Below are 24,034 nucleotides of genomic sequence, written 5' to 3' on the forward strand. Positions count from 1 at the left end.
GTAAATCCTTGAATAACATATTCTAAGTATTTCTTTACAATGTTCTAAATATTGCAGAAAAATGAGTTTTTTCTTTATAATTAGCCATTCAAAACAAGATATATGCACCTTCATGCATCACAGACTTCCAATTTATTTAGGACAAATATAGATATAACTTTGCAGTAGCAAAGGAAAGATGACATATCTGTTCATTCCTTGCAGTGGTTATGAAACACTAGATAGCTCAGTTCAATGGAAATTACAAGTTCTTTGAGTTACGTGATACATTTTCAGGTTGAATGATTCTTATTTTCAAAGCTATTACTTCCCTAACTATCTCATCAGAATTGGAGCTTTTTAGAAGATAGCATTTCAGTGGGCATAATCTACTCTTCTCAATAAAAGCACAGAGCACCTATCAAGCAATAATACAGAATTTACATATCTTCATAGGTCATCTTTATGAAATGTTATTGATTTGCATGCATCTCTGATCCCAAACAGATTTAGAAGAAATTGCTCCTAAGAACTCCTTTAAATTTTCCAGTCAAACCACACAGATAGTAGAGAAATGACACTGCTCCAAATGAGAATTATTTCTGCATTGCTAAAGAAGTCTTGGGGGACCCTGGCCAGACTTTGGTACCTGACAGCTTGTACACCTTTACATGAATGTTGGTAGAGAAACCCCAAATTGGTTTACTAATCCAATCTCCCAATTCAGACTGTCACAATTTGAGTGGACCAACAGATTAACTTAAAAAGGCTTTCAAACCCACACCATTTTCTTCTGCCCTTTCAGGCATGCTATTAAATTAACACAGTCAGTGATGCAATGTAACTTCACCACGCAGTAAAGCTGACTGTGACTGGGATTTACCTTGGGTTGAATAGCCTCTTTCTGGCTAACAAGCTGAGACCTCAGGATGAGAACTTCTTCCTTGCGTACTTCGAGCTCTTCACTGACTGAGGTCAGCTGGTCCAGGAGGACTCTGTATGCAGGGGCACCAGGGGCAGTTACCTCTGGAGCTCGTGTCTCTGTGAGGGCCTTCTGCAGCTCATTCAACTCATTCTTCAGCTTTTTATTCTCAGATTCAAGTTCTTGACGCTGCAAGAAATAGGGACAATTCTGTCACCCAGCAGTGTTGCAACATAACTATAACTCACAAGTACAAAACTATGGATAAAAATGGTAAAAAATGATGACTAACTGCAACAAATCAATCAATCCCTCCTGTATCCCTGCCTCTTGACTACGGTCAATAGTGCCTGGGAGGATTTCACTAACTGGGCTAACCTCCTGCCTGAAGTGCAAAACCAGAACACATACACATGAATCAAACAGATTTGATGGGAAAAAAATTACCAATCCCTTTTCCCTCTTATTCTCCCCTTAAGAAAAAGAAATAAAGTTCACAACAAATAGTAGTCATCAAGTTAAGAAGATTCTGGATTACTCAGGGATATTAGAAAATATTTGCAGTTTTAGTGGTCTAAGATATGCATTAATTTAAATAATATTTTTGAAAAAGAGGGCTACATTTATTGCTGTATTTTTGCTCAAATTAACTTGCAATTTGTACTAAGTGCTTCAACAGAGAACTCCCCCTAGTTTAGGGGATCTTTTTGTTTTGTAGCCCAAGCTACACATCCTACACCTCAAAAGGAGCAGTCCTGCAATGAAATGACTGTTGGGGAATATTTGTTCTAGTTTCTCCAGCTAATATTCAGAAACAGAAGGGCTGAAGTAATTACCTATGCCAGCACATACAATTGGTGGCAAGAGTTTCACTAGAAAATAATAGAAAACTCTGTTTTAGAGTTACCTTGAGTGACTCATACTCCAGCTCAGCACCTCTCATCGGAGGCCTTTCTTCTTCCTATGAAAGAAAACAAGTGTGAAAACTAAAAATTCAATCCCTTCTATTCTTTGATTTAGTGGAGGCAGGAAAAGGAAAGGGAGCTGAAATGATTTTCCTATAAAACTGGAAAACACTCATTCTGGTACTGCTAAGTGCTTTAGTTTGAATATTGCCTTTGTCTCTTTTCATTTAATTATGAGTTTATGACACATAATTGGCTAATATAAATAAAATCACATACAAATCACACTACTGTCACTGGTAATGAAAGAGGGCAGGATGAATCCCAGCATGCTAAGGAAATTCACTGGTACAAAAGTAGTGAGAACCAATTGGCAAAACTGGTTTCATAATTTTATAAGAACTCATGGAGACTAAATCAGAGGAGAATTTAAATTATAATTTGCTAAACATGTCTAAGACCACTGCTTTGGCTCTGCATCCTGGTTGAAACACTTCTGCCTAAAATGCACAATTACTCATTCTCCCCAACATTTAAGTAGATTTCCATACTGCTTTTCCTTAACAAAAACAGCCTTTTTTTTTTTTTTTTAAGTGAAGTCCCAAGCACTTTTTGCTGCTGTTGACTTCAATCAGAGGATCTCAAGGACCTTGGAAAACTAAATAACCAGTCCCTAGAACTAAGCACCAGTATAAAACTTGTCATTAAATAAAGCAGGTACTGGCGGACGATGAAGATTTAGTAAAAAAGCCAGCCAGCATTCACACAGCTACTGTTTCACATGAAGGGACACTGGTGTCAGCATTTGATCAGCAAGAAGGAGTCCACCTTAGCTTTAGCACGAAGAGCCTGTTCTTCCTTTCTGTCCAGTTCATCCTGCAGGGATTGCTTTTCTTGCTCCAGTTCTGTAACCCGTTTCTGCAGTTTGAGGAACAGAGACATATCCAGCGGTGCCTTTTTCTCACTTGGTTCCTGCTTTAGAAAGAACAGAAGGAAGTCAAGAAGTTTTCCCCTTCCACATGACAAGGAAGCATAACAGTGAGTAAAGATGGGAAACAGACTAGGGAAAGAGAGGAACACAGAAATATTGCTTTATTCTGAGACTTGACTATCTAAAATATTTTATCTGCTATCAAACGCTATTTTAAAAAAAGGTTCTAGTAATAGAAAATGTTTCTAAGCCTAAAGCCTAACAAAAGAAAGCACTAGAGACTACCTAGCAGACAGGAGGTCTATAACTAAGCATACCTTATAGTCTTACTTGTTTGGAGGGGGGAAAGAAGAAAAAGAAAGTCTGTGGTTAGACTCACCTGGAAACAACTTTTTTGTTTGTTTGTTTTTAGTTTCAAATTATTTCTGTAGTAACTTCTTCAGCTACAGAGAAATCTCTCTGGTGATTTACAGGTTAATTTAGTGGGATGTGACACAAAAAATAAGTACCAGAAAATATACTTTATGCCCTTTTCCTTTTATTATGGTAATTATACAGCCTGTTCTGAACCTAATCCACTAGCTTCTTCCCATTTTTCTGGGCAAGGACCAGCATTTGCACTCTGAAGGTGCATTAGAAATTGTCCATCAGCCTTTTTGTACTTTATGTACTGAGAAGATCAAAGTATTTACTATGAACTGTACCATAAAATTTTAAAGCCTAAAAAAGGAACTAGGAAATTAATATTAATGACTGAAGCAGACAAGCAAGCACAGCCATTTCCACTTCATCTCCTTTTACTGTTGAGGGGAAGAGTCATAAACCACACCAACAGCTCAGAAAAAGAAAACACACTTTGAGTTTTCTGGCTTTACTGGTTTGCATTGAGGTGGACTCTGTTTTTTAATGTGGTTTTGAATAATTAATCTATATTTTTGGTCTAGAGTCAAACTGGAGTTTGAAATGTTAAGGGGTTAAACAAATACAGTTCTGCATTCATTCACTCTTGCGTTCATCCTTTTCATTCATATTCTAAAACCCCAAACTGGCTCTAGAACAGCAATTCAGTAAGTCTATTAGCCAAAGGCAAAGATGACGTTTGGCTCATACGTGAAATGCAACCACGTGTAGTCACACTGTCCTTTTCCTGGCTATCCATGAAGGTAGGGAGCATCATTCTGGAACAATTACACAAAGTGAAAAATATAAGTGGGAAGGCACGTTATGAAAGACTCCGCACAGGATCTGTGCCAACATCAATGCGTCAGGGATTTGCATCCAGAGTAGAAAATAATTCTCTGCGGAGGCTTTCAAAAGCGGCAATGACAGAGGCTGTCAAAAGCAGCTCTTGGAGATCCCTATCCCAGGCAGAGGGCAAACAGAGCGTGCTGTGCTCTTGCTCACATTTAAGAAGATCTCCAGAATGCACAGAAAAAGCTTTGAGTCTGCAAAGTGCCAAGGACAGCCAGACCACCAACCTGAGGGCTCTGTGTTAGCAGTCCCGCTGCTCTGGGAAGGGCCAAAAGGGGGAGTTATCTTGGAAAGACTAAGCAATGGCTTGGAGTTGCATCACAAATTATTCATGAATGTTATTCATTAGCTGAATCAAGAGAGTAATCTTTCTGCACATTTTTCAGTATCCTGGGATTTGTATCACTGCATATGCAAAAGAATAGTACATTCTGGGAGTTTTATTAATCTCTATGAACTAGAGGAAAACTGATCCAACGTGAGTTTCTCATCCCTAACAGGAAACTCATTCCATGTAGCTAATAAAAATACGGCTTGCCAGTTTTAATCCTTGAATATACAGTATGCAGACTCCTCAGGAAAGTCTCACTGGTTTTCTAAATTCCCACTTTGTGCTGAAGAAGTGATTGTGCTTACCAACACTGACAAGCAAATGTTTCACATGCAAATCAACTGGATGGCCAAGTATCTAATCTATGTGTACTGTAACGCAAAGAGGAATTCAAAGCATACTTTGACAAAGCCTTTTTACACAGGATCACAACTAACTAGGGAATGAGTGTTTTCTCAAAAGAAATGGAAAAAGTTGGATTAAAGCATTAGATATCTCAATATAAGGATATGGTTTTCAGAAACACTTATGAAAAAAAAGAGAGAGGAATGAGTTCAACCATGGAACAATAAGAAGTTGTGGGGATTTTTAACATTACCTCCATCCTCACTGGTAAGTCTTCTGCTTCTGTGATCTCAGAGCTGAAAGTATATTCAGATTCATTGCTACTGTGAGTTGAATCCGTTCTTTTGTGTCCAGGTTTGGGGATGCTCTGAAGTGCAAATGAAACAAATCAATACCACTGTATGGTTTTCCCTGTAACTGTCTCTTCACAACCTGTAATTTAGCTTGTAATGTTTGGTGTTATTTCAGAGCTATTAAAATTTATAAGAAAAGATTTTTGATTCTGGTCTCTCATGCTACCTAAAACCTCTGAGATGCAGTTCACAATCAAATCTATGGAGATAGGTCAGATACTACACCATCAAGAACTGCTGCAGAAAGCAGAATCAGGCAACAGTGCAGCACTTCCTGGGAAAGAAAAGCTCCATTTACAGGAAGCACAGGCAGCAATTCTCTAACTTCCTAGACATTCTATTGAGGAATATTTTTTCTTCCTGACACATAAATTCCTAGAACTACTTAAAATTTAACACTGGATGAAGGTGGTACAAACAACTCCAGGACATGTGAACAAACTTCAAATCAAAATAAGGGCAGCAGCATGAGCAATACCACTAGCAAAGTCACAGCAGAAATTTAGTGTTGTCAGAGATGTGACAATTAATTATTTTTTTTTTTAAAGTCAACAACAAATTGTAAATGTATTTGTTTTGGCTGAACTAATCTAAGTAATCAGCATTTAAAAGGACAAACTCTCTTTTCAGGTACAGGTAACCACCACACAGCTGACAGCAGATTCAGTTACTAACCTATCCCACTAGACTCTGCCTAAACACGGTTGTGAACAGCTTATGGTTTCTCAGATGTTGAGCCACTCACCACCATCAAGTTCATTTCATCCTTGAGATCATCATACCGCTCCTCCAAACGGCTGAACTCATTCAGCAGGTTCTGGTACCGTAACCGCTCGTCATTCAGATCCAGCTCCAGCTGTTTTGTCTCCTCCACAAGCTTCCTCTCCATCGACTCTGTCACAGAGAACAGGAATCCAAAGTGAGAATTCCAGCTCTACCCACCATGCAGTGCATCCATGCTGGAGGTACAGGCAAGTCTGCACCAGCGGAACAGCCTGATGTTTGAAGATGGTGTTTGTGCTTCTGTAGGCAAACATTTAGCCAAAAATACGAAGGGCCAAGGCATTATTCTGTGGTAACCACAGAAGGGCTCACTCAGTCAAGTTAGTCATTCTGATGATACCTTCTAGTAATTCCGGAGGTAGGAAGAAGGGGTGTTAGCCCACTGTTTGCTGTGTTGCATTAGCCTCACATGCTGTGCTGCATGTGAGGTGCTTTACGCCTCACATGCACTGACCCCTCTCATCACAGCTCCCTCCACCACAGTCTTCACATCTAGAGTTTATGCCTTCCTGGATGCTTCTACAGGCACAGCATCCAGAAAAGTTGTAGTAGATCAACTGTATTAAATATCAGAGCCTCCTTTTTTAAAACTGAATTGCTTTGGAGCAATCACCCCTCAAAAAAAGACCCCAAACTCCTAGGATTTCATGGAAATTCAAGTGGTAAATAATTCTGATGCGAGCTCTTAAAACACAAAAATGAAACCACTAGACCAAAAAGGGAAGCAAACTAAGGCAAATTAGCCCAATCTATGCAGTACAGTGTTGCTTAACACGGTAACCCGAAGCAGAAAGTCTGAATGAAGAGAGCAGAGCCAACCTGTTATTTCCCTCGCCTGGTCATGGATGCGGCGGTTCAGCTCCTCCTTTTCTGTTTTCAGTAATGTGTTCTGCTCTTTCAGCTCCGATACCAGCTAGAGAAAGAGAGTAAAATATTTGACTCAGAATGCAGTTCACCTTTCATCAATAGTTCTAATAGCAATGACATCTTTAACAGTTCAAATACTTAAACTTTTCTTCAGAGAATGAAACTGGTGAACTAAGTTATATCTTCATGGCCCAAATTACATTTCTTAAATATGTCACACTGCAGATTTCCCTGTATGTTCTGCACTGCATTTCTGATCAGATGCCAAAATTGCCTTGAACCACTCCACAGTGCCATATATTTTTCAGTAAAGTCCCAAGGATGTAACTGGTTCATTAAAACAGAAATACTCACAAAATAGTTACACATTTGGTAGTTCTGTATATTCTATTGCATTGGCTAACATCACAATCTACCATCTTGCCTCTGCCCTAAAGCTGTGCCACTTTACCAGTACCCAGGTTTGCCAATTACTAATTTGTCTCTGATTTTGGTTACTATGCATTCACTTTGCTTAATCAATTAATATTTTTCCTTATGCTTATCTGATCTTGAAATATATCACAGCAGCATCACATAATGATGGATTGGTTCTTCCAACATTCAACCCTTGCACCATTATCAGCAAGTACTCTTGCCAGGAAACAACCTGTTTGATATGTTTGTGGTTAAAGCAAAGATAAGAGGTTAGCTGAAACCTGTTGAACTAGACTGTGCACACATACATGTGTTGAATAAGCTGGCTGTTTAAATTAGGTAGGATATGGCAGTACCTTTGAATACTGAGTATGGGATTTCTGATACCTATGTGATTACTCTCTCTAGGTAGGTAAAATGATTTCTTTTTATGAATGCACTACCTCTAATTCAGAGTGCTTAAGCATTTGGATTTGCAAATACTTTCAATATCAAAATCTGAATAGATTGGATACATATATTACATACAGTATATGGATTGAGCATATTCTTCTACCATAGTTGCAGTCATTTAGGTATCAAGCCTATTTAGGATTGTACAGGTATAACATTGCTTAAAAACACAGTAAAAATACCAGCCACACAACTGAAGCAATTAAGCCTGGGCAAAACCTGAGTGGACACCAGGCCTCTGTAAATGTCCCCATGCACCTGAGACCCCATACGTGCCTGCTCGGTGTCGTGTTTGTATTTGTCTGCCCATTCCTCGATGGTCTTCTTCTCCGACTGAGTTTGGTGCAGCTCCTTGCGGAGCTTGGCAATCTCCTCCTGAAGGCTGATGACACGGTTGGTGGCGTTCTTGGCCTCCTCCTCACTCATCCGAAGCCTTTCCACATCATTCCGCAGCTTCTCTGTCTCCGTACTGTACGTGATCTCCAGGTTGCTCATTTTCTCCAGCAGAGATTTGTACTCTTTGTTCTTTGCAAAACACAACACAGACAGAGCAACTGTTGGAGAGGTTCTGGTTTAAGTGAGCCTTTTTGTTCCCTACAGAATATACCCAGACAGGGGAGCAAAAGAGCAGCTTCCCCATTTCAAAAAGGTTTTGGTCTGCTTCTGCAGAATTGCTTGATGGAGGTGACAGAATAGTCCAGCCTCTAAGCCTGCACATCCCAAAATAAAATCGGTTGGAGAGCCCACACACGTCAAACAGGATCACCTCGCCTTCCCTTAAACAGAGCAACTGACGTACTTCAAATGAAATACTGGCGTTAAAGGAGCAGATGTTTTCTCTCAGTGCTGCTGAGAGACAAAAATGGATGCTTGACTGTCAAAGTTCTGCTGCGGTCTCTCCTTCTATCACTATTCTTTATCAGAAGAGAGAACTGAGCCCTTACAATGAAAATTCATTGCATTCTGTGAATTCCCACAGCGCTGCTGAGAAAGGTAATCAAGATTTTGACACATCTTCCCTGAGGCCAGGGAGCTTTTACCTGCTCATCAATTTTTCGCTGCAGCTGCATGATCTTGTTCTCCAAGCCAATGTGAAGCTTCTTGTAGCGTTCTACAGAGCGGGCCTCTATCTTCAGTTTCTTGAGCTCCCTCTTGGCCATCATGCGCCGGTAACAGCATTGCAAGTAAACAATGGCCTTCAAGATCCGACGGTAGTGCAGTCGGGCCAGCCAGCCCCTCACATGCTTCTGAATAATAACAGTCTTGTGCTCCCGAAGCATCTACAGTCAAGAAAAAAACATGACAAGGGGTGTTAGTGCTCCAAATGACACCTGTGCAGTTAAACAGACACCATGACGAGGGGTGTAAAGGTGATGTACATAGATACACCTCAGCCTGCAAAGAGAAAATTCTGATGAAGAGTAACACGAAATGGAATTAATTTAAAGAAAAAAAGAAGAGGAAAAGAAGACTGTAATATGGAAAACGAAAAGGAGCAAAATGAAAGGGAACCAGAAGGAAAAACATGGTAAGAAAGAACTGGAGGCACACTGAAGCACCAGGCATTCCTTTGTGTTGATGTCAGATGCCAGCTAATTACAAAAATACATGGTACCTGTTGGCAGGATTACAAATATAATCCTTTTTTTTTTTTTTTACTGCATCTTTATCTTAAACATTTTTGAATCACTGACATATGCTGCATGGGGTTCATCAATGCAAAGTTTAAAATTACCACACTCGATATTCAATGCAGCCAGTACACACCAGAACCTGGAAGAAATTGTGACAGTTGTTGAAAAGTCTGGGGCTTTTGTTTTGTTTGTTTGTGTTTATTTTGTTTTGATTTTTTGTTGTCTTTTTTGTCATATCTTAGACTTGCCAGCATGGAAAAATTTCTGTTTATTTTCATAAGAAATTTATATTTTAATAATTCCTACTTATTTGATGGCAGAAATTTCAACCATAGCTTTGAGGTGTTAAAAAAAAAAAAGGTAATATTTTTTTAAAATAACTTTTAACATGAAACAGTCAAGAATGCCAGCAACCTTTATCAGTGTGTTAGCCACAGACTTTCACTAGGAAGAGTCTTCTAGTTGGTTTTGGATCTTTCACCAACAAATTCAGTCAGACATCCCCCAGGTCTGGAGCATCTGAATTCTAGCAGACCACAGTTGTGATCGGAGAGCCTGCCCATACCCATAAGGCTTCTGGGACTTTGACAGCATTAGAGTTCACTTAATAAAGCTTCTGCAAATTAAACAGTTTATTTTAAAGAACAAAACTATTAAAGATTTCATGTTAATGCTTGGATTTGATGGCTCAAAGATCATACAAAGCTCAAAGTCTTACACTGATTTACCATGAAGCTGATAAGACAAATTAGTTAGGTAACAACAACTTTATTTTCTTTTATACTTCTTAGCAAATGAACTGCAATGTGTTAGAAGCGTTACAGTTTCAGATCAATGAATTTAAAATTCACTGGTAAAGTGGTAAGGTTATAAGATATACATAATTTCTCCCTTAGCATTTATTTCTGAATTAAAAACAAGACTTGAAATACCAGCACCCAGATAAACAGCACACCAACGTAAGGAAGCAGCTCTCTGAGAAGCACAGCAAGGTCAAAAGCCAAAGTCTGTCTGACTGCTTGCCATGCAGCTGGCACTCCTCCTTCTTATATGTTTTCTGGAACACTCCTTCAGGTTCCCTGCAGGTGCCTGAACACTTGAATACAACTGCCTTTCAACAACACTTTCACCTCAAGTTTGAAAGCAACAAGTCCTGTAAAATACCTCCATCGTGTAAGGATGGTCCTCATCTGCCAGTGAATTCTTGCACTCATATAATCCAGTGAGGAAGCAAGCCACTCCAATGTAGGGAGAGAGGATCAGAAAAGTCACTTAATTTACCAGGAAAGCTTATGTAAAAGCTATGGAGGAACTAAACTCCTTCTCAAGCAGAGAAGCACATCGCAATGTCTCAGGAAGAAGCTCTCCCCAGGACGTGTGAAACAGATGATTCAACCATCTTAAATTCCTTGCACTGGCCACGTGACTCAACATATGCCCTCTCTTCTAACAACAACAGGTACCTTTCACAATCCTAAGGAACAACACGTGTACCACACATTACTGGCAGAGTCACTGCTCAGCCCAGGTGTCCTGTCACAGGGCAACCTTCGGTTTCACTCATTGCAATCGTCACAAACTTCAGGACAACCGTGTTTACCTTCCCACGGCACACAGAGCCTGTGCTTCTCTCTCTGACCATCCCTGTACCTCAGCTTTAATAAAATTCCACCTCAGGAGGACCACACATACACAGCACACCGCAGGGGCACTTGTCAGACTGTCATGTTTTACTGTGGTGAACAATTCACCGCTCGAGGGGGATCCTCCTGACAGGCAAGTCTGACCACCCCTTACGGGGACTCCTCCAGAAACCTGCCATCTCTATTAAGAGGAAATATAACAGGTTTATTAAACTCCATGCTCCAAGACAGATGGGGTGTGTATTACTCATAGGACTAACCAGGCACAGAGAAACATCTCCTATTTTCCTAACCACGGCTTTTAGGTCACCTATTGCTGTGACCCATGTGTCACTTCGTCACATCTGTCAGACCACTGTTAAAAACACATCTTATATAATCTCACAACATAAAATATGGTTTGTAATAATGAAAATGCTAAGAATTTCAATAAAAAGGCGAGTAGATACCCACACAAAAGAACAGAAGTCAAACATAGGGGTCTACTACTAAGAAATTCTTACCAAGGATTACTTGTTTTCCAACTTTGTGGTTAGTGTATGTTAGAATTCCATAATTTAGACACGCTCACATGTGACTGTGTAAGCAACTTTAATACAAATGAAAAAGATACAGAAACTTCAAATATAAAAGAGAAAGATATAGAACATAAGCATCAGCTGGTTTTTGGTTGCGTGCCTTCAGTATCTACCTGCTCATCAAAAACCAGAATTCCTTCAGCTACTTTTTCAGAGAAACATAGGCTGACTTTTGAGTCTAGTCAAAACAATTCATGTAGACAAAACTGCCATCATACATGTTGGCATTTTGCATTTTGAATCATAAATCTGTTTCCAGCCCTGTAACCACTGAAGACCAAATTCTAATTTCTCTATTGAATTATTTTTTTATCAAGCATAATCAGGAAAGTATTATCAATATCACTAGGACATGTTCATATTGATTTTTTCCCCAAACAAAACCAACATCAATATATTAAAAAATTAGAACAAAAAAAGCCCCACCCATGCATAAGTTTCAACCTCCTATTCTTTGCTAAAATTAGTCTCCTTCAGTATATTCTGTCAGCCTTTTCAGATTACCAGTTAGGGACTGGGAGGAACAGTAGAGCATCACATAGGTACAATGATGTAAACAATTATGATTTGGACTCATGGAGGCAGATAAATACAAGGCCATCTTCAGTATTTATTTTAAGTGCCTCAACATTCTATATAACAAATGAAAAAGTGTGAAATACTGTAAATCCCTGTTAGATTCTCCACTGACTGCACGGAAAGTCTAGGTACATCCATAGTAGATGACAACGAAAATATCTCTAAAATGACAGGCTAATTGAAGGCAATATCAGATCCTTCTAATTTCCAGGTGCTGTCCCTCAATCCATGCTCTGGTATCTCGTTCATGCATTATAACAGCACGCACGCAAACATTTCAGATTCCCAACGGGACACCACAGAGCAGCTTTATCCTGAAGGTATGTGGAAATAAAGCTAGAGTGAAGAGTGAAGAAGAGCTTACAATTTCTTACCATTTGGTACTTGTTTCTGACCATGTAGCCTCTCAGGAGAGCCTGAAGAGCAATGGTAGTAGCTCGCATGCGCTGGTATCTTTTGCGCACCACATACATGCGCTGGAACTTCTGGATAGTGATGGCAGCTCGTGTTCTCCGCAGGAACTTGGCATAGCTTAGCAAGAAAAAGATTACAAATAATACCTGTAATTATGTTCCAGTGCTTGAATGCTATTGGTTTTTTTTACATCCTATATCTTCAGTTTCTTCTTAACACTGTCAGTAATACAGAATATTTACTTGCTATTCTACTATGTGGCGTACAACTGAACGACAAATTAACAGAAAGCTTGCAAGGCTTTACTGGGAAACATTTTCACTTGCTCTGAGAACTGTACTGTAGAACTGACAAGACAAACTCAGCTTAATTTCTCATCACCTTTAAAGCTGTTTCCACTGTGTCATCTTCCAGATCTCCTAACCTCAACTTGTAGAAAAAGTTTGCTTGTTCTTGGCTCTCTGTGTAAGACAATTACAAAGCATCTTAACATAAGTGTCTTTCCAAAGGTCAGTTCTTACAGTCTTCATCACCATCTTGTCTTTGAACAATATCACCTGTACTCCACCCTTTTCTCTGGCCCATCCATGGCCATCCCTCAGAAGTCAATCCAAAGAAAGCACTGACTGATGTATCTCCATTCAGAGCTGCACCCTGGATGAGGAATGGTTTCTCCAGCAGGACAGACCCAGCTGGAAGGGCACATGGAAACTGGGCATTAAGGACTCAGACTAAAGTCCTGCTTTACCTCACCTGCAACATATCTCCTAGTACTTGTTCTCTGCTCCCAATAATAATGTACTATTCTAAGCATTATACAGCCAGGGTGCTACTGTCCTCTCAGGAAGGTCAAAATCAGGCAGGACAGACACACTCATTATATTCAATTTCCTTCATTTCCATGGAAAATCATTTCCTCTCAGACAGTAAAGGAAGGAGAAAACAAATTTAAATGCCCTACTTAAATGGATGTGAATTGAGGCTGGTGTGGGATTTCCCATGAGCACTGCTTACCATCGTGCCTGGTACCCTCGGACGTGTCTCTGGATGGTGATGGCAGCCTTCCTCATGCGCATGTACTTCTTCCTCATCAGCCAGCCCCGGATCGTCTTTTGGATGCGGATACAGGCAGCTCTCAACTTATCTGCCCTTATTTTTTCCAGATAGGCTACTTGACCAGCCCGGAAAAATATTTTTGTCTTACCAAACTGGTACTTATCCTTGTCCTATTTTCAGAGGTAAAAAGAGGATAAGTTACAGCAGTAAGTGTTAGTGCATATAAAAAGGCACGAAGGGCTAAACGAAAATACAAGTTAGTAAAGAGGCAAAATTATCTGCGTAACATTTCGGATAAACTGAGACTTAAATTAAATAGTGGAGAAGGGTATTTTGTCTGTATGATCCTGTCAAAAAATTAATACAATAAGGCCACAAGCATGGCCCAAAGGAGCAAGGTGAGATTTTTGCTTAGATGAGAATGCCATGAAGATAATAACATGGAAGGCTACAGGAGGTGACAAAGGTGCACAGAGGATTAAAGCAATACAGGCAATGCACATGTACAATTTTCTGTTTAAATTGTAGCTGACCCCTCTGAACAGTCCATCTTCAACCACATTACACAGTACAAACAAAACAGCTGGGGCCTCAGACATGTACACATCGCTTATTGCATCAAGGCTAAAGCAGAACAAAGCTTCTCACTGCTGCTCAAACACATCTGGAATTTCACAACTAAACCAGAAAGAGCATAATATTTTATCTCTACAGGCTCTATTACTCCTTGGAGGGAAAAACTGAGAACATACAAAGACATAGAAATTAATTTTGTGGGCTGTTTGATGCTAAGTTGAAAGGAACAGCAGTGAAAGAGCTACAGCTTAGGATACACTTAACACTATATATTAACACTATACATTAACACTACACATATACATAAACCAAAAGATTTTACTTAGGTCCATCCAATGCCACAGAACTTAAAGTCGAGCCCCAAGCTGCCAGCACAGTATTTATATTTTCCACAGATATCCTGTATCTCCAGTAAGCTTTGTCTCTTTCTCTTCCTAACCCCCCTTCTCCTGAGAACTGACTGGAACTGTCTCCCGGGAGCCTGTTCATAGCTCATTAACAAATTCCAGGAAACACAGTTCAAGTGTAATGTCAGCAGTGTGGATGGGAATGCAGAGCTGCAGCTGGAGGTAGGAGGCAAAGCCAGAGGCTGCTGAGGTATGAGGGCAACCACAGTGCCAAGCAGGGAGACATCACAAGGATCAAAGGAGTGAAAAACTTTGATTTCAGCAGAGGAGCTGAGAGGAGCAGTGTGAAAGACACACACAGACAGAAACATCCACATTAGGAAATCTCTAGATAACTATACCTTACTGAAGGTGTAGTTAATGCATCTTGCCCTTAAGCAAGGTAAGGCTCACCTTCAACCCACTCACACTTAAAATCACTGTGTTTCTTTCCTGTGATACACTGGGAAATCCTACACTTCCTGTGCCAGTATTAGTGGTTTAGTAGTTTGCAGAAGTACTAAAATAGGGTGGCTATGAGAGAGTAAGCCACACCGTCTTTATTCCTTTGGATTCCAAATGCTCTCAGTGCTAAGTCTAGTACCTGAATCAGCTTCTCTAGGACATTTTTGCATGTCTGCTTACGGTCTCCAAGTACATCTCTCTGTTTCATCAGAACACGGTAACGGCTGAAGAACTCTTGGTATGTCCACCTGTCCCAAAACCAGACACAGTGTCAGTCCCAGCAGTGAATATTACCTTAAAAAGAACTGCAGCTGAAAGCAATCCAAAAAGCAGTAAACACACCTGGAGGGGAAGCCAGCTGCACTGATTCGGATGGTCTCCAGGACACCACAAGCTCTCAGCTGCTGCACTGCCCGTTTTTCATCAAATCTAGGTAGGAATAAAAAGAGCCTGTGGGTGTGGGACTAGTTTTGGATTACTTAGGACTCCCGGTAATGTGTATGCCCAGGACAGGAGTGGCACAGTGGGGAGCAGAGGGGGGCTGTGATGGGTGGTGAACAAGTCCAGGAAGCACTTTTGAAACTCAAGGGTAACAGAGGACAGCCTGGCCAGGGAACACTTCGAGCCCATTGGCACTGGAAGCAGCTCACCCTGCCCTGCTCCCTGCTGGCCAGCCCAACAGCCATGGGAGTCTTTGTGTGCCCAGGTTTTAAGCAGACTTTTGAGAAAAGCTCTAAGCAAGTTCATATATGAAAACAAAGATAAGGAAAAAGACATTTGTGTCTGCAAAAAGAAATTCCATCAAATGAGCTCAAGGACTGCAAACTGTCAGTTACACTTGAAACAGTTCGCAATGAAAATGATGTAATTTTTTTATCATGTATCACCATAAACAAAAAAAAAACCATCAGAAGTATTTCTCCCTCTATTCATCCCCAAACACCTCCTGCTGTAATACATGTACACACACCCACCCCGTGAATCCATAGCCAGAGAAAGGAGACACAGCACTTCACTCCTGAGCAAAGAGGGTTTAGAAGAGCCTTGACCCTCCAGGACCCCAGGCAACCCCCCTCCCATACACGGGCTACTTGAGCCACACATGAACCAACTTACGTGAACGGAAACTTGAAGTCGTTTGGCTTAATACAGCGCACGTAGTGTGGGGTTGTGGCATTCAGGGTTTCCATCAGCAGATGAAGAGAGTTCCGAAACTTTTTGAAAGACAAAATGAAAAAAATATCAGGGAACAGCCTCAATAAGCTCAGTCATGCTTGAGATAACCTCAGAAGAAAGACCTGATCTGCACACTTTTAGTTTAATTATGGCACATATATGTGGATATTTTATGTTTGGCCCATTGGGAACCAAACCACACTTTTGATTCGAGTCAGACAATGTAGCACGTGATCAAGAAGACTCAGCATAAGATTTTCAACGCTTCTCAGCTTTCAGCATGTTACATTTGTTTTGAAAAGCATCAGTTTTGGGTTTGGCACCACAATAAGAACTGGGTTGCCTGAAATTGTGCCCCCACGGTGTATTAGTAATTAGGGATTATTTTTCTTCCAAACCGTAAGTCATAATCAGCTGCATCTCTCTTAAAATCACAAGGGATCCCGAGAGGCACCAGCAGATAGAGGGAAGGATTATTTAATAGAGCTGCATCTTCAAACTCACCTGATGTCCCACAGTTTTCTTATGCTCCTTGCTGGCTTGACCTGGCCTGGCCTTGGCTGGTTTGACAGCTGTTCGAGACAGAGGCACACGCCCTGAAGGGGTTGCTGATGTGGGACTGAGGACCTTCTCCTCATCCTGGAATAACTCTGGTAGCAGCTTAAACTGGTATAACAGCATAAAAATACACAGAGGGTAAGAATCCAGCATGTCATTGCACCTGTTTGTGCTTAAGGTTAAAATCTAGGCTCAGCTTTCAAAAGCACTGCATTTTTGTTGAACTCCAAAAGGGACAAATGCAAAAAAGCAGACGAGCTAGTGGTAGAGTGAGTGGTCCATGATTTAATACTAAAAATTTTGTGGGTTTGATCAGTGAGTTTCCTTCTGAAGATAAAATTCTGATTTCAGGCTTTTTCATAGAGCAGCAATAGCTTCCATGTGAAACTGTTAGATACTGACAGCAGTTTCATAAGTACCAACTGCAATTATATCTGGCTGCTTTGATCTAAGAAGGACACAACAGGGTCCTCTCATATTCCACTGGTGCATCAGACTCCTTTGTGGTTGACAGGTATCTGGGACACTGAATAAGGCAGCAGGCAACAAAGATGACTGCTGCTTTATTACTCCAAATTGAAATAATCGACTTAAAAGAGGAACCATTAATGAAAAAAAACCATTGACCAAATTTATCTGACTGAGATCTGCTCTCTGTAAGTGGGAGTGGAGGAAAAACCTGAAATATCCTTCCAAATAGCACACAGGACTTCTACTTCCCTTTCTCTAATGGCTACAAAATACACAGCTGCTTTGAAGTAACCTGTAACTAAAAATAACATCACCAGATCTTTCTACTGACAACTACAGCACTTCAGAATCATTATAGAAGTAAGAAAATCTGAACTTCTCTACCTGTCCATGAATAATCTTTTATCTAGCATCTGTGCATTTTGTCCCAAGAGATAGGAGCATTCATTTTTCACTATTAGAAAGTGCTTGGGCTAAGTAAAACCTAAAAAATAAAAAACATGGGTTTGCCTTACAAAACTTGGTGAGCATGCATGGGTAACCAATGAAACATACTGCACAACAAAATGGTACCTGCGCTCTGTGGTTGTGCCAGACAGGCTACCAGAAGGCATCAAACATTCCCCAGGAGCACCCAAGCATAGCACTTCAGCATAAAAGAATGACTAAGAATGCTACAAAGGTATCCTAAATTCCTGAACTTAAAAAGGAGCATCACAGCTTAGCTTTTATCTCACCTGAGTCTACCTCTGTAGCTGGTGGAAGAATGACGTTTCCAGAGGGTGATTTACCCTTCTCCTTCCACTGACTCCACACAGAGCTGAGGATGACTGGGTCACCACCTCCTCACTCAGCTGCCCGTGGTTGGATGGAGTTGGTACACACAGGCATCTGAGCTACAGAACCAGGTCTTTTCATCCCATACCAAAACTTATCTGAACTTAATAGGCTTTTTCTAAAACACCTGATGCTCCCACACACCAGGCGTGAGGGTAGGAAAGGGGTCCCCAGTGCCTCGATCGCAGACAGATGAGGTCTCCTAAGCTGTCCATATCTAAGTCTCATTCCCTTTATCCAACCCCGGAAAAATCTGCCTGCAAAAGCAGACAAGTGCATATTAAAGGCACCATTTTCATCAACATCATCCCAGTTACTGCAAGTAGAAGAAAGGAGCAACATCTGGCCTCTGCAGCACAGGTCAGCAACAGGAGAGCAGTGCTGTGATGATCCACACTGTGGGGGCATTCCTGTTCCTGTTTGGTTTTGGATTTTAGTATCTTATCAATTTTCTTTGTTTCACAGAACACTAGGAGTGTTCAAAGAGAAGGAAAACACTGATCAAAGGCTAGATAATTCACGTGGCAGAAAACAAGCAAGCAAGCATTTCTTCCTCGTAATTTCTTCAGACAACTTAACAGACATGCTGCTAACAATCTTACAGATCATTTCTTTCAATACAGAGCCACAACAGAAGATTTTAACAACCATTCCAGTAGCAAGCATAAATGCCCAGGACTGTTGTATTGCTTTCATGATACATGCATGGAAACGGAACTAGTTCAAAGAGGTCCTGTGGGTGGACTTACAGAGAAGGCCAAAATAAACAGTTAAACTCTACAGTGCCTGCCAAGAGCAGTGTGTGTCATGCACTTTGGAGAGCAAAGAAGCATCCAAGCTGTATGTGAGAGTGGGCATGGCCAGGATGACAGATGATGCATTCAGTTTAGAATTACCTTCTGTTGGATGTGCACAGCAAACCCAGAAAACAGCAACAACAACAACAAAAAATAAAAATCAGAAATGCAGTCCCACCACAATTACTAATAAAGAAGGGCTGCTGAAAAATAAAAATGGAACATTCTTCTTTGGAAAATCCATTTTCTTCACAGCAGAATTTATTTTTTTTTTTAAACACTGGTTTTGGCAAGGACAAAACCATGTTGTTTTTTAGTATTTAGACGGAACTGACTCAGCCTACACTGAGCATGTCTGAGCTGCTGTCATGCTCTTATGGCAGCTCTGTCCCCACTGTCTGTCCCTCATTCACTGGCTGACATCCCTTGGAGCACCCCTCTCCTTCCACCCTGCACAGCTGGAGCCACACAGGCACAGCCAGAGCCACGTGGGTGGCTGGCCCCTGCCAGCTTCCCAAGGATGCCACCTGCCTTCCCTCCCACCTCCAGCAACTGGCTTCACTGAAATCACTCCAACACTTTCCTCAGGGGAAAGTCTGCTGTGTTTTTTTCATTATACCACGTTTTAATGATTTAGCTTCGTATTATCTGCTCAGAACAGAAACAGGAGAGAAAAATGTTGGTTTTCCTGATAGAATAGCATAATTTTAAATAGCCTGTCCTTGATACCCAGCTTCCTGGGCCATTAGAGCTAGCAAATTCCCAACAGCCATCGCAGTGCAATGTCAAGTTAATTGCCTTTACATTTCCGAGAGCACAACCAGCGTTTTTGCCATTAAAAAAAGCAGACAATGCCACTGAAGACCTGTTCTATAATATTCCTTCACACAGTATTTTCCAATTCAGATGTTATTTTCTTCCATAGATATGAAGAAGGTAAGACTCTATGAATTTTGGTTTGTGTCCTTAGGGTCTATATATTTTATTCCTCTCTCTTTTTGCTTCTGGAACAGAACTTATCTCTCCACAAACAAGGAGCTTCTGTTTTCAGGTTACAAAATTAAGGGCTTAACTATTAAGCACTCTAATACTACTACAGTATAATCAGAAGTCCATGATACCTTTACAGAAAATATAGTGAAGTTTTGTGAAAAAGAATTCCCCCTCCCCAAAACCACATCCCCTGACAAAAAAACCCCCACACCTAAACACTGAAATTAGTGGCTAAATATGGACTGATCTCACACGGAGCAAAATAAGGATACAGGACTTTTTAAATTCAGATAGCCAAGTAAAACACAAACTATGTTCAATTTCAGTTCATCTAAGGCAGAAATATTTCCTAAGTTTATAAGAAGTTTTATATGACCTTTAAGTCAGGGCTTCATAACTGCAAAGGAAGAAAAAGAAATCCTTATACTAACCTTACTTGATTTTAGGACCTTAATTTGTTCTTCATAAACTGTGTCTTTATTCTTTTCCAAAAAGCCTTCACATTGATATTCTACCTGAAAGCCATCATTTTACAAAAACAAGTGTTAAAAGTATTTAACAAGAATACTTTGCATAGAATTTACCAGCTGTAACATTCACATTTAAAACATAATTCTTGTGGGTGCCGAAAATATCAGTTCCCAAGTGCATCTTTGTTAAATATAGATCTTCCTTAAAGAGCGTGCTTTCCAGTAACATGTAGAACATTAAAAGACATAGATGAATACTGCTATTGCATTGTACCAGATATATTTCTCTGCTGAGAGATGCTTGTGGTAAGGCAGCATGACTGAATGGTTACTGTAAAGGTGAAGAACCAAAATGTGTGTTGAGCATCTTCTTCACTGAAGTTATCAGGGCTGCAGAACTGTGTGAAATCCAGATGCAACTGAGAACAAAGTATCTCATCTCATCTCATCTCATTAGCTGAGAGGCTGTAAGTACATCTGCCTGCAGCTGATTATGGAAATGCCTCATTTGTGCTCAGAAAGACTATTTTTACCAGAAGCAATAAAATGTCTGAATGTTGTGATAATACATAACAATCCTCTATCACAGGGCCATAGGGTGTCTTGGGCCAAAGAACATCCAGAATGTTTGATAAAACCCCACTGTTTATTTCACTGTCCTAATTCAAGGATGAAAGAAAACCAAAACTGTTGTCAAAAGTCTATTTATCAGTGCTTGCACAACGACACAGGATATACCCTGATCTGCAAAACATTTCAAAGAATTCCTAGGGGGAAGAAGGCAGAGGATGTCCCCAAGGTTTCTCTGCAGCTGAAAGCCCACTCTTGAGCACTACCTGGGGCACCATTCATGTTCTTAGCGCGGGAGACCGTGCCAGGAGAGGGCAGCAGAATCCCTGCCTTATGCAGAGAGGACAACCTCAGGGCACAGAGACTGCTGACCCACCAGCTGCAGCTTGATTTTTCCCTTCAGGATGTCTGTATGCATTCCCGTAAGTACACAGAAAACATAAAATTCTTAGCACAGACAGCACATCAGAGCTTAGAGCTTTGCCACTACCTGATAGGAGCTACTGGCCCTTGCTGCTCAGACTAGGCATAGAAAAGCCTTGTTTTCAAATATCAAAGTTTAGCCTAATGAAGAAATTATGAAATATCAATTAAATCCTTCTTGTTCTCTCATGCAACAAATAAAACAGAACTCATGAATCTAAACAGTTACAGAGATGTTCTTGCTGCTTACATTAAGGTAACGCTAGATGCAACAAGAACATGACCCCACTTCTATGCATAAACTCAAGAGCCCAGAAGAAACAAAGTGGAAGAAAATAAAGGCCTTCAAAACCCTGCACATCAGCATGTCCACACCTACTAATGAGAATCCCAGATCTTCTTGCAAGCTTTTTTGACAAAGCTGACAATATTCTGAGGCAGTTTCTTTGCTGAACAGGACAATTGTATTAAATGGGGATTTTAGATTTTTTTTGTTTTAACCCGAAGAGTTGCTCAGTTTGATGAGCACTGTGGGAGCTGAACAACACATGCACTCCACTGAGACACTCCTCAGCCAGCTCCCTAGAAATAGCTGTTCCCTGAGCAGCCGAGGCGAGGGTGGGAGCAGCACATACTGCTCCAGCGATAAAAAGGGTGTGTTAGCCTCTTTCCTCTTTGCACATTGAGATGGCAGCAAAACCAGCATTATTTTGTTGCTGCCCTTTGGCCAAAATGAGCAAGATACATTATTTCCTACTATGTGCATTTCTGTTGCATAACTGGAATTGATACAATTATGCTGAGAGCTGCAAATACACTAAGCTTCCATGTTTGGAAAAAGGATGGTTAGTGGTTACAGCATGTGACGGGAGTCAGGAGCTCTTGTTTGTGTTCCTGGCTCTGCACAGCTGCCAGGTCAATTTTCTCCTCCTGACTGGGTGTTCAGGCAGGCACACTTTTTACAAGAACTGAGTAGAAGAGTCTCTGCCTGCCCCAGGATCCCCTCCCACGCTCCAGCCAGAAAGAGGTACCAGAGCAAGAGTCCTTACCTTGTCAGCAAAGTGCTTGATGATAAAAGCTTTATTTGACAGGCGTGGTTTTTCAAAGAGGGTACATTTATTCAAATGAGTATTGTATAGTTTTTGGGCCCAAGAGTCATCTGAGCCCTTTGGCATCTACAAAAGAGAATACAGAGCTATTTAAAAAGTCTTGAAAACTTTTCAGCAGCAAAAGAAACTAAGATAGGGGACAACACTTTTGTGGTTTGATTTCAAATTTCAGCTCTTTCCCTTTCCAGCACTGCCATAAGCAAGGAAGCAGTAACCAGCTGTGTGTTGCCTGTTTTCACACTTGGCAGCAGGTGTAGCTGCTGTGACACAACACTCCCAGCGTCACACACCTGAAGGTGGGGAACCCAGAGGCACGTTATCTGACTGAGCAGAACTCATCCACCACCATTAGAGATTTCTTGTGATGCTTTGTGTGATACACAAGAACCCCAAGCTGGGTTTCCACTGAAGCAGACACCAGGGGCCACCCCCTGTACATGGCTTGGCATAAACCAAGATAAAAGGCAAAAGGTGAGACACAAAGTGAGAGGCAACTTGGGGAAATCTGACAGGACCACAGACTACACTTATTGTGTTTGGGAAAGAGAAAATTGCCAAAGTCAAAACAAAGGTTGATCAGAGACCCAGGAACAGATACAGATACATGATGGAGGGGAGGGGGCAAAAAATGTGACTAAACCCATTTTTTTCTCCTCCTGTAATTGCCAATTCTGTTTGTATGTTCTCCGAATCCTTTCACCAGCAGTCTCAAAATGACTGGTTGTCTGCAGATGACTTTTCCCTGTGAGGGCCCAGAGGTAGAACAACTGATGTCCTCTTTCTCTATGAAAGCCCTTAAACACACACCTTGCACTCCTCATCCAACAGATCCAGAACTCCCATTTTGGCCTCTATGAGGTTGATGCAAGGCTGATTGTCATAGAAATCAATCAAGGTCCACGGTATTTGTTCCTTCATATATTCTTCTTGTTCCAGCTTAAAGACATGCTACAGGGCAAAAAGAAAAGAGTTTTCTGTGAAATAAAATGCAGATTAAATACACTGAACTCTCAATTGAATTCCTCTTGGCACATGAATTCAGGTTGTCAAGTGACACACTAGTTCAACTGAATAAACCCTTTAACAAGTAAGTGAAAAATAAATTAACCTTTTTTCCTGGCCTAAAAACAACAGACTAAATTAAAACACTCCATATTCTCTGCAAATAAGGTCTATTTTTTCCAACCTTTTTACTATATTGTCCCACAATTACCATAAGCTCTTTTTTCTTATAAAAAACCAACACAAACCCCAGAAAAAGCTTCAAGTGCAGGAACAGTGACTTATAAAGTGGGATGCGCCATGCTTTTATGATATTAAAGTTATGAACACTGCTCTATTTCAAGTAAAATTTCACTATAAATACTTTTGTGCTTCCTTGTAAAAGAACAGAGCTCCATTTCCTCTTAAATGGTTGAAGATTTTTTTTCTAAGATGACGCACTGCATTAAAATTTACTCTTCAGCAAAAAACTTGCAAGAATGACTGTAGGAGTATTAGCACAAGAAACCCTTTAAGCAAAATTCTGTGACAGATTTATCTGGCACAAAGATCAATAACCATGTACTTGCATATTTATTCAAAAATAACATCACAAACAACCTGCTCAGTTTTAATGAAATGTGCACAGGAGATGAATTAAAACTCGAGGAAGAAACAGAATAAGATATTAAACAGGCAAACTGCGGTTTTAACAGCACAAGCGCTCTAAAAAACCAAAAAGACTGCTGACTCCAGTTATTTCTGACGACGTTTCATCCCC

The 24,034-nt window shown here is 40.6% G+C and overlaps 1 protein-coding gene across 7 annotated transcripts in view; it reads right to left on the minus strand.

Annotated features, from left to right (window-relative positions):
• The window catches only part of MYO5A (myosin VA), a 98,334-nt gene that overhangs the window by 19,941 nt on the left and 54,359 nt on the right, over positions 1–24,034 (minus strand). For 2 of the 7 annotated variants that reach the window (XM_027732096.2, XM_027732094.2), the window contains exons 12-29: positions 23,080–23,220; positions 22,213–22,338; positions 20,132–20,215; positions 18,807–18,809; positions 16,549–16,710; positions 15,985–16,082; positions 15,211–15,297; positions 15,008–15,116; positions 13,400–13,611; positions 12,346–12,502; positions 8,578–8,817; positions 7,814–8,062; positions 6,620–6,713; positions 5,763–5,911; positions 4,918–5,031; positions 2,635–2,778; positions 1,809–1,862; positions 863–1,090 (exon numbers count right to left, since the gene is read on the minus strand). In XM_027732096.2, the coding sequence (XP_027587897.2) occupies positions 863–1,090; positions 1,809–1,862; positions 2,635–2,778; positions 4,918–5,031; positions 5,763–5,911; positions 6,620–6,713; positions 7,814–8,062; positions 8,578–8,817; positions 12,346–12,502; positions 13,400–13,611; positions 15,008–15,116; positions 15,211–15,297; positions 15,985–16,082; positions 16,549–16,710; positions 18,807–18,809; positions 20,132–20,215; positions 22,213–22,338; positions 23,080–23,220 (2,451 nt within the window). Of the gene's footprint in view, positions 1–862; positions 1,091–1,808; positions 1,863–2,634; positions 2,782–4,917; positions 5,032–5,762; positions 5,912–6,619; positions 6,714–7,813; positions 8,063–8,577; positions 8,818–12,345; positions 12,503–13,399; positions 13,612–15,007; positions 15,117–15,210; positions 15,298–15,984; positions 16,083–16,548; positions 16,711–18,806; positions 18,810–20,131; positions 20,216–22,212; positions 22,339–23,079; positions 23,221–24,034 lie in introns of all 7 variants that reach the window. The other 5 variants (XM_039390029.1, XM_027732093.2, XM_027732098.2 and 2 more) reach the window with 3 other exon arrangements.

The sequence above is a fragment of the Pipra filicauda genome, unplaced genomic scaffold (assembly GCF_003945595.2).
Source record: "Pipra filicauda isolate LSUMZ 115617 unplaced genomic scaffold, ASM394559v2 scaffold7_size6619720_pilon, whole genome shotgun sequence".
NCBI lineage: Eukaryota > Metazoa > Chordata > Aves > Passeriformes > Pipridae > Pipra > Pipra filicauda.